General features: G+C 36.0%; 1 protein-coding gene across 1 annotated transcript in view; it reads left to right on the forward strand.

Annotated features, from left to right (window-relative positions):
- Positions 1-14,654, forward strand: part of LOC118186352 (histone-lysine N-methyltransferase MECOM-like) — a 523,759-nt gene that overhangs the window by 425,960 nt on the left and 83,145 nt on the right. The window contains exon 5 of the mRNA XM_085818114.1: positions 7,517-7,685. Coding sequence (XP_085674240.1) covers positions 7,517-7,685 — 169 coding nt within the window. The remainder of the gene's footprint in view (positions 1-7,516; positions 7,686-14,654) is intronic.

Here is a 14,654-nt window from a genome sequence, read left to right on the forward strand (position 1 = left end):
GATGTTATATACTGAAATAAAATAATACACCTTTTGCAATTTTGCATAAGAAACTATAAAATACAGGGTGATCCAAAAGTCCTTTCATTTGATGCGAGATGGGAAAAACTCACTTCCATTTCGTACAAAACGAATTATTTTAAAGCTAGTAGCATAAAACTGCACTTGAAATTGCAAATGATTATTATGTTACTTGTAACTATTCCGGGATGTCATTCATGGAAACAATATACCATTAATATACATTTCAGGTTTTCTACAATTTTTGAAAATTTGATGTTGTCGACTTTTGGATCACCCTGTTCGTCTGACTGTATGTAAGAAATAAAGAGAGTGCTAAAGCAGTATTCCGATCTCCATATGTTCATTAGCAAATACGCTTTATCATCTAGTCTAAACAACAATTAAAGAGAGCTGATGAACGTCTTTGACAGACCAGTGGTCAGAAAATTTCCTTGAAGGGACTCCGAATTCAAACTAAAGCATTTCAAGTTTTTCTGATTAAAGTATGTGGGGAAGATTTTGTTCCTTTTGATGGCTTTCGGAATAAATTATTTTGTTTTAATGCTTCTTTTATATTACATCCCCCTCCTAAATGCACAGTAGCTCAAATCAGCTTCTAAAACTATATATTGTTACGAACTTAACTAATATGTAATACTATCCTAACGTTTTTTTTTTTTTTTTTTTTTTTATTTTAATTTAGATGCTCTTGATTTTGTAGAGTTTGTAATTCTAAGTTAATGTTGGAAGTGAAGAATCTAAGAACTGATAAGCGAATAATCGTTTACGTTCGGTGACAAGAAACAACAAGATAGAAGGGTAGCTAACCCTTTATTATTCCAATAAGATTTAACAAAACTCCGCCTGGGAGTGTACGATAAAATCCGACACTTGGGCTTGAACTTAAGAGGCTAAGAATTAAACTAAAACTAAGATTAACTAAAGAAATATAGCCGAAGCTATCAAGGTTCAAATCGAGTTGGCCCGTTAAGTTATTTGACTACGAAGCTTAGCAAGGGCCTGAGTACGGCCGAGCGTAATAACAGCTTTGAGAGAGAGAGTGTGGCCAAAAAGGCAAACGCGCGTAAATCAGAAACTCTGATTCTCTCTCACTCTGTAAGTAACTTCTTGGTTTAAATACCGCTCCTCCTCATTAAATATTCAGCAAGATTCCAAAACTATGTTCTGACCGGAAGTAGTAAGTTGAAATTAAGAATTTGACAGGAAAGGAACTTTAACTTAAAATTTAACTGTTAATAAAATTAAAATAATCCTTACAATTTAATCGCGAGTTTATCTGGTACCGTAGTTTTTTGATCAGCTTTGCCTCCTAATGAAAAGAAAAATATTATTAATCCTAAATTTTAGAAAGATAATTACGTATGACGACAATGCGTGAGATTCTAATATCATGGCTAAAGTAAAGATAATAATAAAAGATATATCAATCAATAAAACGCGGCTATTAAGTATTGGTCAGTAAAGATTAATTGGTGACCAAAAGGCGATAAATCGCCAGATCTGGCTAACTTTCATTCGCACGGAAAACAAGGTGCGAGTGAGTCAAAAAGCCCGGATAGGAAGCACTTCATTTTTTGTCCCTTTTCACCGTTCCGCTATCAACTGATGCGGGGAGAAGTGATGTGTAATATACGCGGAGTCACCATTGTCAGGTTATGAAGAATAGGGAAGAGGGGGGAATGGTAGCCACAATTAGTTCGCTGTTTTGAGAGAAATTTACCAAGTTGGGGAGCTTCTGGGAGCGGATATTGATGGATTTATTGCACGTGATGTTATATTCTTATTCAGTGACAAGCTAGAACCTGTCGTGCAACTGACGATTGTATTAGCTTTTTGAGGAGAGTTCACGGGAAGAGAGAAAAACCAGGCAATATATAAATATTGCATGAAAAAGCAAACAAACTTTTTTTTAAAAAATTAAGATATAAATTTGCAAAATGTTCCTACAAATAAAAAAACGAAATAAAACACGTAATCCTGTTTAGTTATAATTCTGTTGTAAGGAATTGCTTGAAAATGCTGTATTTGTGTATTAAATTTTCCCATAAGTATGTTTAGTATTTGGAAAATACTCGAACTAAATAGGTATTGAGAAAAAGGCGAACTTACAGAAACTATTGCTTATCAAAATCGGGCAGACATTCCTCGTGTGATTTGCCATATTTACATAATCCAGTTCTCTCTTTCTTAATTGTGGCCCACCAGCGGCCGAGCGGTAAAGTCGCTGAACACTGGTAGTTCGGTCCGAGGTTCGAATCCCGCAAATGGGCTGGCTGCATGGGCGTTTTCGTGATTTTCCCCATGTGTAACGTGTATACGAGCCAGTTTCCCTTAGAAAGTCTTCCGTGAAGGCATCCCTCCCCTTAGGCAGATAGCGCTAGTGTGCTTTGCCGTAATTAAATAAACCAAACCATATTTTTTGACCAAATTTTCATTCATTCATTTCTTCTGATTTACATGTTTTTGGACAATTCCCATGTCAAAAATTGCAAATTTTTATTTTTTATTTTTTAAGTCTTATGGCGTGTTTATGATTTATGCTATTTTTTATTCCGGCCTGTATCTTTTCAAAATTCATAATATTTTTTAAAATATTGTATTCATAATGTTTTCTTTTCAAATACTGAATTAGTGGCTTCAAAGGTATTTTGATATTTCTAAATTAATTATTAAAGTTTGGAATACATTTAAAAAAATAGAGAAATTATTTGTTAGCTTATTTGTATTTGTAAGCTTAACGTTTTGATGAATTAATCTTATTGAAAATTAACATTTATCATATACATAAATCAAAAATATTAAGTGCTTGAAAAGGAAATGGTTTGCTTTAAGCGATAGCTCTTCTGTTTAACAATGTTTAATATTAAATATTTTCATGGTTTTCCCCATGTGTAACGTGTATACGAGCCAGTTTCCCTTAGAAAGTCCTCCACGAAGGCAGCCCTCCTCTTAGGCAGATAGCCCTCGAGGCTTTGCCATAGTTATACACACACACACACACACACTTTCTTAATTACTGCACTTTTTCGATTCCTGTTCTTTACTGTAAAAATTCCATTAAATATACTCGAGAAAGTATGCGTTTCTATAAAACTCAAAAAACAGGATTTCAAATTTTTGAATTATGCAAACAATTAATTCTATTTGCTTTACTTTCATCTGTTTTTATAGACTAAATTCTATTGTGTAAAAATTCTGTTATAACCATGTCATATTTCTAATCTGGCTAAGAAAGCATCCTGTTAAAGAAAAATTCAATGGGATTTCAAAATTTTATAAGAAAATGCATTTGAACTTTAAGCAAATATTATTTATTACTCAACGGCAATAACTTATGATTTTTTTCTTTGATAAAATGCAGTGGTGATTCAAATTTATCAAATATATGTACACATTTTCAAGGAAAGTTAATTGCATCTTAAAATTGCAGTATACTTTAAATAGAAGATAATTACATATTCAAAAGAAAACTGTCAATATATAGGACATAGTAAAGTGGGAACTCAAAAACGTTTCAAATGGAATATAATTAAACTATAAATTTAATTGTGCATAATGCGTTTTCTGTTTTGCTTTGGTTTATTTGGTAACTTCAAAGCACGTTACGGTTATTTGTCTATGAGCAGGGATGCCTTTGTGAAGAACTTCCTAAGAAAACCTGGGTCGCTTACTCGTTAACATTTGGAAAACATGAAAACACCCTTGCAGCCAGCCCGCTTGCCTGGAATCAAACCCAGGTCGAAACTAGTGTTCAGCGACCTAACCGCTCGGTCGCTTGTGGGCCTTTGTGTAATGCGGAACCACAGTTAATCTGGAAGAGAAATTTTGACTATATTATTTTTTTGGATAAGCTATCCGCAGTCTGGATTTCATAAAATAGAGCATTTTTCATTTTTGGCAGTAATATTACACTGGTGGACAAAATTAAGTGATGAAAATCGTTTACCTACATTTCTCCTAAAATACCACACAAAACCTGGACAGTTGGCTGTCATATAATATCACTGTGGCGGTGGTGGCGCTGAGATGAGTCTACGTAGTCCTGTGAGCTTCGCTACGCTAGCAGGTGGTGTAGAAGTCCACGTCCATCTACTCAGTTCATTTCGCTCTGCAATACGGTAGTGATTTTTACTGTCTTCGTTTTAATAATCTTGTTGTTTTTTGGTGTATTTTATTCGAAATGAATTCACGTCATCGTTTAGACGAAGGTATGAGCAGAAGAATCGCGGGTAGATTTGAAACAGGGCAGTTCCAAGCTCAGGTTGCAAGAGAACTGGATGTAGCATCAAATATTATCTCTAATTTGTAGAGTCAGTTTTAAAAACAGCGGAATAATGCCCAGAAGACCAGGACAAGGTCGCCCGAGAGACACAACGACCCATGACGACTGGTATTTGGTACTTTCAGCCAAACGCCAGAGGCCTACATCTACAGCCTCGTAACTATATTGTGACTTCGCTTCTGCCACAGGAATATCAGTATAAGGAATGAATACAATTGCCAGAAGTTTTATTGAGACAGGACTGTATGTCAGAGATCCCGCCATTTGCATCCCACTCGCTCTCTCTTACAAAAGAGAACTTTTACAATGGTGCAGCGGGACAGTGATCCAAGGAAGGACTACTCATGACCCAGCTGCATCTTGTGCTGCCATACATAATTAAACGATCCAGACGGGACACCAACCCACCGAACAGTCCGCAGGGACTTCTCATGTTCATTGCCACAATCCATCACACTGAGGACTGCGCGGGGAGCCGCCCCCCCCCCCCGGCACAGCCCTTAAATCTACATGAGAGCGTCCCCACAGCGAAGGCAACGGACACGACAGTACCAGTACGGTCCCTGCCAAGCCTGCGCCTACCATAGGATGGACCTATGGTTCTAGTCCTGTGAAGTCTGATTATATACCCTGTAGACTCATTAGGACTTTTTGAGAGGCAAGAGAGATGAAAAATTAACAACCGCCTTCGCCGGGAATCGAACCACGGACCTCTGGAATACCGGTCTAGCGTGCAGAACCACTACACCACGAAGGACGCTAGGAAAGTGGGAGAAATACCTTATATACTCCCCTTTTTAAGGGGCGACTAGGGTTTTTAGGAGACATAGTCGCCAAATCCTGGGTGCGGTGAATCATCATCCACAACCCTTTTAGTTCGGGCGCCACTGTAGAGTCATTAGGATTTTTTGAGAGGCAAGAGAGATGAAAAATTAACAACCGCCTTCGCCAGGAATCGAACCACGGACCTCTGGAATACCGGTCCAGCGTGCAGAACCACTACACTACGAAGGACGCTAGGAAAGTGGGAGAAATACCTTATAACCCAACAAATCGAATATGGCAGGACACAAGTCCAGCTAGTGGTCTGGGAGAACCCCGGGTCTCCTCCCTTTAATGGTCGGTTCCGGAAATTCCCACCAGTCGACTGGACACAGCTTCAGTGGACTAATGTTCTCTCAAGAATGAATCCAGATTCAATCTACAACAGCATTCTCGGCGGTTAGTAATATGAAGTGAACCTGGGACCCTTCATATGGACCTGGACCATATGAATGACCTGGACCTGGATTATATGACCTTCATATGGAGCCTCGGACCATCCAGCAATGCCATAGAAGGGGCAAAATACGGTGGTGGAGGAGGGATGGTCTGGGCAGGGATCATGTAAGATACCAGCACATTACTCCCTGTGTTTGACACTGGTTCCGTGAATGCCAAGAAGTACAGGCAGTACGTTTTTCACGTTTGAATTAAATCGTTTATATTTGCAATAAACAGAAAAACTGTAAGTTAAGGTGGGGTACTCCTCAGGACTTTTCCTACCCTCTCCATTTCTGCCCCACCTGGCTGCTTTGAAAACAGGCAATAACAATCACTTAATAGCAATCAGGAGAGGAAAATCTCGCTACCGGCTCATGTGCAGTGGGGCGTGCGAATCAAACTCTCGCTCTTTCCCTCTTTATCCCCTCTATTTCGAGTGTGGGGAGGACAGTGCGTGTCTCCGTTACTCTTGCTTATTATTCAGGAATGGCGACTTTGGACACCCCCGCCACAAAGTATCGCCTATAACGGCTGGATTGGAACTATTGAGGAGTGTATTGTTCTTTGTGGCTGGCGCTGTTTTGTCTACCGGTTTGGATAAGGGGCGGGAGATGAAGCGAGATCTGTTGATATCGAAGCTCTTGCTTGGCAGTTTAAGCCACAGTTACAAACGGTAATCAATACGTAACTTTGAAATGATTTTTTTTATTAGAGAAATTGCAATGTCATGAAATATATATATTTATAATTAAACATTGTTAAACAGAAGAGCTATCGCTTAAAGCAAACCATTTCCTTTTCAAGCACTTAATATTTTTGATTTATGTATATGATAAATGTTAATTTTCAATAAGATTAATTCATCAAAACGTTAAGCTTACAAATACAAATAAGCTAACAAATAATTTCTCAGTATTTTTTTTAAATGCATTCCAACCTTTAATAATTAATTTAGAAAAATCAAAATACCTTTGAAGCCACTAATTCAGTATTTGAAAAGAAAACATTATGAATACAATATTTTAAAAAATATTATGAATTTTGAAAAGATACAGGCCGGAATAAAAAATAGCATAAATCATAAACACGCCATAAGACTTAAAAAATAAAAATTTGCAATTTTTGACATGTGAATTGTCCAAAAACATGTAAAACAAAAGCAATGAATGAGTGAAAATTTGGTCAAAAAATATGGTTTTGTTTATTTAATTACGGCAAAGCATACTAGCGCTATCTGCCTAAGGGGAGGGATGCCTTCACGGAGGACTTTCTAAGGGAAACTGGCTCGTATACACGTTACACATGGGGAAAATCACGAAAACGCCCATGCAGCCAGCCCGTTTGCGGGATTCAAACCTCGGACTGAACTACCAGTGTTCAGCGACTTTACAGCTCGGCCGCTTGATGGGCTATCAAAAAATATGAAATGAAAAATAAAAATAGAAGATCTGGTTCTTAAAATCTGTAACACAAGAGGAAAAAAAAAGTTTTGAAATGAAAAAATATATTCACCTGTATAGTAGCAAAGGCAAAATGACCAGTAATCAATTTAGAAAAACTACAAATTTTAAACTGATTAAACTCAGTACGAATAATTAGAAAAGAATTCTACTGTAACAAAAAAAAATAAATAAATAAAATAAATAAATAAAAAAATAAAATAAAAATAGAACAATTAAGAAAAAGGAAAAACATAGAATTACTGGGCTAAGAAGTTTTCTTTTTTTTTTTTTAAATTTTGTATTTATTCTTCCCCCCCCCAACCTCCTATCATGAAATTGCAAAGTGGTTTTCCACAACAGTGAATAAAATTCTTTTGTTTTAACTAGGACTATTGAAATCATCCCCAAAACCAGTTATCCCTAGGGCAATGTATTTTACTTAATACTTGGATCGCAAAAAAGAATATTACATGTATTTCAATTAATTAAACGTGTTTTCTTTTAGATCCAGAAAACACCGAGAGGCGAGAACATCAGCGAGGGGATGGAAGTGAACATTCTGCGGTCCATCCTCCCCCTCTGGTACCCATCCATAACAATGAAGACCCTGCCAGGGATCAAGGTTCAGCTCCTAAGTGTTTTGCCTGTGATATCGACTTTCCAGACCATTACAGGTGAGCTTTGCTTTTGTGTAATCCTTTATATATGCATAGTGTCCGGTAAGTCGACTATCATAAGGATCAAAAGTCCTATAATTAGGTAGTGGGTGACCTTCATGACTCAGACCTTCATGAAGGCTGTTCATATGCCGTGTGTTGAATGTCTTTCTACTAAATACAATTTGTTTGCATTCACCTGGAAGTGTTGGCTAAATCGAGTAGATTACTGCTACGCAACGCGGTGGTATAAAGGACATTTCCGTCTTACCATCAGTTTGATCTTGCTTTCATCAAAGGTTTGTTATTTAGAGTTGGAACATGGACAGAATCCGTGTGTTAGAGTTGGAACATGGACCAAAGGAAATCATTTTGAAGGCATTCAGCAAAATGACTTATGATGCTGCAGTTATCGTATGCCGTATGATTATCGAATGCAGTACCGTTATCATATGCCGATTTATGACTATGATGTTGCAATTATGGATCCAAGGAATATTGAATTTTTTATGTCCCAAGTAGGGAATTTGTTATCCATGCTTATGCAACGTTTCTGATGCTTCCCTGCTATGGTTATGCACAGCAGGATCATTAATTTGAAATATCTGTTGCTCCCATTTGAGTATGTATTATTTGTAATACATACTCAAATACATACCACCACAGTTACAGTACATTATCTGTAAGTGCAAGCCTAGTACCTTGTTTTCCGTAATGGGCTATGAGATAAGAGAAGAGGAATAAGAGGTTTGGAAAGAAGTGAAAATAGGTTGTTTTATCTATATAAGATTTAATTGAGTAATTTTTGTGTTAGAAAATTTACTCAATAACTGCAAGAAGACTAGCTAAAATTATTTCTGAAAATATTCTAATCCTGAAAATTGAAATTATTCCCATTTTTAAGCAAATCTTTAATTTAAATCACAATAAAATTCCCGTTGGTTTTGTTATTACTCGAATTAGAGCATTTTCATCAATTTCTTTGATCATCATAACCGCCTGTATGAGTCATGCTTACATATCATACAGATTATATTATTAGGGCCAAGAATACGGATCAGTAAAACTGCAAATGAATAAAGGTTATCGGTTTTAACGGCATAAGTAAATGCTTTCTTTTATAGATATTCCTTATGATGCTGTATTTGTTCCAACCATGGCCATAAGCTTTAAGAGGGGGGGAAAAAAACTGCAGAGGACTATGAAAAAAATCAAGAGAAACCATTCATGGTAATCGATGTAGCACGTGCATAGATGGCTGCCTGCAATAAACAAACCCAAGATGGCGTCGCTTTCTTTCTGGCGGAATATCCGATGATCCGTGAAGTGGAATAATTGGATCTCGCTTTCGTTTTCTAATCCAAGTGATTGAGGACGACTTTTAGTGAGCCCTGCTGCCCTACTGCGTGTTTCCGATACGGCCACTGCCTTCCTCCGATTGAGTGAGGCATTTACTTTGCCAGCGGTCGAATCTAGACCGCTGATAGAAAGCGATATATGCGACACGTACTAATTGTGTCTTTCTCACCAGCTTAGTTAACGGCTTCACTTTTTTGTATCCGCTAATGATCAAGTGAATTCAGAAAACATTATTTGCATAACTAAATGAACAAAGCAAAGTGTAATATGCTCATGAGACTTTATGGTGTAAATCAGAAACGATATAACTGCAAAGGATTTTCATTAACGAATTATTTCAAAATGAAGGGGGAAGTTATAATTTGTATGATATAAATTTATGATATCTTCATTATATGAAAGATAATTTAAAGTTGTATGATATAAAACTTTCATCTTTCTGCTCGAGCGACTACAAAGAGAAACTAAAATATTCCATCTTTTAACTTACGACTTAATATGCTCAAGGTATACGTTATTTGGTAATTTTCCCGTAAAGCAATACTAGACATTTTTGGCTTCATATTGGGGTATTTTGTATATATTATACAAAATATCCCAATTATGAAGTCCAAAGTTTATTAGTCCAAATGGGCTTTGTCCCTGACGGACTATTGTTTTCGTTTTACGATTTTGCGTCGAATCACTCTGAATGTCCGTTTTACTTTTCAAACTGTTGCCACTAAATATTATCGCCCTGTATTATATTTGAAGAAATTAAATAATGAAGAATCTGCATTAATGTACGTATTTATGTTTCACGCATTGTGATAAACACCGCTACGTAGAGCCATCCAATTTTGAATTAGGTAATCCTCCTGCGAATATGGGCATCTGGAAGCCCATATTTGAAATTTGGAATTTGTTTTATTATCGATTTCATATTTTGTAAAACTTTAACGAATTTTTGATTAACAAACTCAAGAATTTCAAAGCGAGCAATGGCAACGTTGTACAGGAAAAACATTTTTATCTCCAGCGCGCGAGAATGTATATAGAAAATTCTAAAGATATGCGAATTTTAAAATTATTTTGCGATATTGCTCTTGAACTGCATCAGTGCGAGAAAAATAATATTTAATAAATAAAGGTAACACACAAAAAGTTAAAAAAACGCGCCTTTGGATGTAATTTAAAATCTGAAACCTTTCAGATTTTATTATTATTATTTTTTTTTTTTTCCTCTCTCTCTCAAAACTGTAAAACCAAGATAACCGACTAGAGCTGTGCATCCTGTACATGTTCTCATTAAAGCACTGTTTGAGCTTGAAGATACTTCTGGCAAAAGAAAACTCGCACGTAGAAGATGAAAGGATTCATAAAGTTGTTCCTTCTCTCATTTAACAGCATTGTTGTTTGCTCTTATAAAGCAAAAGTACAAAGGGGAAACTTAGTTCTATTGAAATGTGGTAGAAAATATGATTCTGGATACCGTTACATTTTTGTATCCCATTTATTTGCAAAAGTACAAGCTTTTGTAACAGAAAAATTAATATCATACTTTAAAGAGAAAATTTTTACATTAAAAATTAGCTTTAACATTTCATGAAATTATAGCTTGAAAGTTAGATTTTTTTAAACCTTGTAAAGTTCTTTTGTGTTAAGTAACTAGTTAGTTTATGTTTTGGATCTTTACTGTAACTTCTCTCTTCCGTTCCCCCCAGCCATAATTCAAACTAATTCGCTTCTGTTTAAGGTTAGGTTTTTAGATTGTAAGACAGAGCCTATTCGGCCTCTCAAGAACACATTACTAGATTGCTAGATCAGATAAGATTTGTAGTCTTCGGCCTTGCATTGAATCTCCACTCCGGTTAAATTGAGCCAACTTAGCGTTAAATTGATTTGTGTAGCCTTTAGCTTTTACGTCTCACTGACTGTTACTGTAAGTTACAACGCCCGAAGTAGTTGACTAGTTTGTGAGCACCAGGTGTGCCTTCTGTTCTCCGTTTTAAATGAAAGACTCTTTTACACCCTTCTCAAGTTTCGCTTGTCATTTCAGTCTAGCGATAATTTGCTTAACATCTACTGAGAGTTTGTTCACTATTGAATGACTGCAAAATGTACTTTGGTACATTTTATAACCTCAATATTACTATCCGTAAATTTTGCTCTGGACGTTGACCAGTAATTATTTAACAAAATAACAGCAATAAAGTACTGGCTTTTAAAAACGTGACGTTTAAAGAAAATAACAAATGAAAAAAAGACAAGGAATGTTAGATGCTGGTGCTGCAAAATAAGGCGTATGAATGAATCATCTTGAATGCCACTGGTTTTGTAAAAATTCGAGTTACAAGGATTGAAAAATTAAAGCTATATCAAATTAATAAAATGTATCGCCTGACCCTTAGGATGGTTTACGATGCGCACTTTAATATTTGGTTAAAGACGCACACTTTAGCTTTTGGTTAAAGGCGCACGCTTTAACTTTTGGTTAAAGGCGCACACTTTAGCTTTTGGTTAAAGACGCACACTTTAGCTTTTGGTTAAAGGCACGCACTTTAACTTTTGGTTAAAGGCGCACACTTTAGCTTTTGGTTAAAGACGCACATTTTAGCTTTTGGTTAAAGGCGCACATTTTAACTTTTGGTTAAAGTCGCACTCTTTAATACTTTTGGCTCGCGCCGGATTAGAATCTATAAACGAACATAAAGATGAAGGCAGATACGCAAAATTCGGTAGAGAAAAGTGTGTGAAACATTAAAGAGGACACGTTAAAAAAAATAGATCAAATGAAAAACAATTAATTAAAGCTACATGTGTGTAACATATTCTAATAATCTGAGATAAAAAGAAAAAAAAAAAGAGTTTTGTTTTTTATAATTTTATTTGATATCTCAGTACTATGTAAGGGCGAATCTGGTTGGCTAATATTTACTAGGATATTAGGGAAGACTAGCATCGGCTTCGGCAACTCAATATACCGCTGAGGTATTTTGCTTTAATTTAAGTTCTTTGCTTTAAGGTTTGTTGAGAATAATAGATTTTTTCAGTGGGAGAAGCTCGAAAATTCAACAATGTATTTATTCACTAAGAATCGAACCACGGGTCTTTCAGCTGCTAGCTAGATGTTCCACTACTTAAAGACCAATTACCAAAAATGCGGTAAATCCTGACATTTTGCCCCATTTAAATGGCAACTGGGGGGAGACACGACTCCGAGTCGACCAAATTCAGGCGATAACGAATTACGTCGTCCGCCACATTTTAGTTTGGCAGCGAGTGTAAGGAATATCTGATTTTTCAGAGCAGGAAGAGTAGAAAATCAGCTCTACCCTCACTGGGGTTCGAACCATGGATCTTGGAATAGCTAGTTTCACGTGCTAACACTCGCACCACAAAAGCCCGCGGCGAAGGGGGAAAAGGGTAATTGCTTACATCTTTATGACCAGGTGATGAAACTCTGAATTCATCGTCTGTCGTTCTAACGAGGTGCAAGTTTTAACCTTTAGGCCAAAATCAATTAAATTTGTTGGACGAAATCACTTAGTAGGGTTGTAAGCCGAGGAAATAAGATTGTAAGTTGGAGGAAACTCGTTATTGTTAAAATATGATAAATAATAAAAGGAATTAGATGCACTCTAAAATCATTCCATCGGTGAACTAATGACATGTTTATTCAAATTTATACCAGTTCCTAACCTATCCATCAAGTATTTTAATACCATAATCTGACTCAGCAATGCGGACAAAACGTATGAAAGTGAATTCTTTCCTCGAGGCCAAAGTAAACGAATAAAAAGGAGAAACTATTTACTTATAATCCAATTCCAGGCGTACCCAGTAAACTTTCGCTTTTTTATCTGTTGTGACCCATCAACAATTTATTTCTCCTATCTTTTCCCGTTTTTAAAAATTTTCTTCTGTAGAAAATTGGGGTAAATACGGCAAAGCTTTGCAAGGCGATGGAACCAGCTGACACTGCAGCAGTTCCCAGTAGATTAAGATGCATTTCTCACTGCCGTTTAATCATGTGTATCGCTAGCTGCTGCGACGAGTTCGTTTGGAACATTCCGTCATAAATCATTCTCGCGCTGTACGTTACAAACAAATTTGTTTTTGTTCTTTTCTGAAGGCTGTGAAAAATAATGCAAATGTGACATCTCTTCCATCTTGTCAGCCATTCATTCTAAGAGGTGGAAGAAGGAGATTGAAATTCATCATTTGGGGGGGGGGGATGTGGCAAAAGGAAAGATTCCTGAAACACTCCAGAATGAAGACATTGAGGAAAAACTGTAACGTTTTTAATAACTTTACTCGATTTTCGAAGCTGAATTTATTTATTATTTTCATCTACCACCTTTAATGCATAACATGTATTACTGTAATTAGCCCTTAAATAATGGCAGAGACTTCCACAGGAAATTTTCTAAGTTGGAGAGTGCTAGGACACACAAAAAAAGGATCAGTCATTTGTTATTTAATTGTTTAGTTTAGTATGCTGCAACAGTACACAAATATATACATATACTACACTTATAAGTTTTCTTATATTAGGCTTACAGAAAGTAGTTAATGATATGAATTCAGCTGACACTTTTTATTAACTAATTATATATTAATGATTTGTAACTGACTATTATTTTCTGAAAATTATAAAAAATTTCAGACCTAAAAATAATAATAGTAATAAAACATAAGTAGTGACCTTAAAACTTAGCAGTGACCTTAGTAGTGACCTTAGTAGTGACCTTAAAACTGGTCGATGATATGCCTATAAACGACTAGAGCTCACCATCGGGGGGAGGGGGGAACAAATTGACGGTAGGCTTTCTCTTTTGTTTTAATGAAGAACAAATAAAATAAGCAAAAGATTTTACATGAACATATATTTTATTTTATTTTATTTATTACATTTATTCATTCAAAATGATCCTAAGTAAAACTGGTCGATGATATGAACAATAAGACACATAATTTAAGCTGTTATGCAGCCATATTCCTAATAAATGTTAAATCTATAAATGAAATGCCATGTGTAATGTTCCACCGTATTAATCTCAATACGGTGGAAGAGTTACTTACCACCGTATTAATCTCAATACGGTGGAAGAGTTACTTACCACCGTACTGAGATTAAAGTGATGTTTTATGAAATCAAATGCCTTTTTATTTCGTTCAACGTCTACATTGAAATCTCCTATCATAATAATAGGAACATGTGTACCTACATTGTACCTACAGTGTACCTACATTGATCGATAAAGTAATCCCATAATATTTCAAAAGGCCAGTCCCATCGGCTAGGAGGATTGGGGCTGTGCTATTATAATTATAATAATATAATAATATTTCATCTATATCTGAAACTACATCAACCGTATACATATCACCTGCTTCTGAATTCCGTATTCTCTTACGCTAATGCAGCTAGTTTATATATTTTTTTAACACATATAGTCTTCTCATGCACCATAAATGCAGAACCTTGGGCTTACAAAAGTAAGTTACCTAAAACATTAACTATTACATGCATAAATAAAACGAGCAAAATAGAGAACAGCAGTCTAGACAGCAAAAACAGATAAGTTCACTGGCCAAGTCACACCAAGCCTTTTCAAAATCATACTCCGAGCTTAGTCAAGGGCC

This window comes from Stegodyphus dumicola, chromosome 6 (genome assembly GCF_044657685.1).
Source record: "Stegodyphus dumicola isolate Sdum_Otavi_A_Nest chromosome 6, ASM4465768v1".
In the NCBI taxonomy this organism is placed as follows: Eukaryota; Metazoa; Arthropoda; class Arachnida; order Araneae; family Eresidae; genus Stegodyphus; species Stegodyphus dumicola.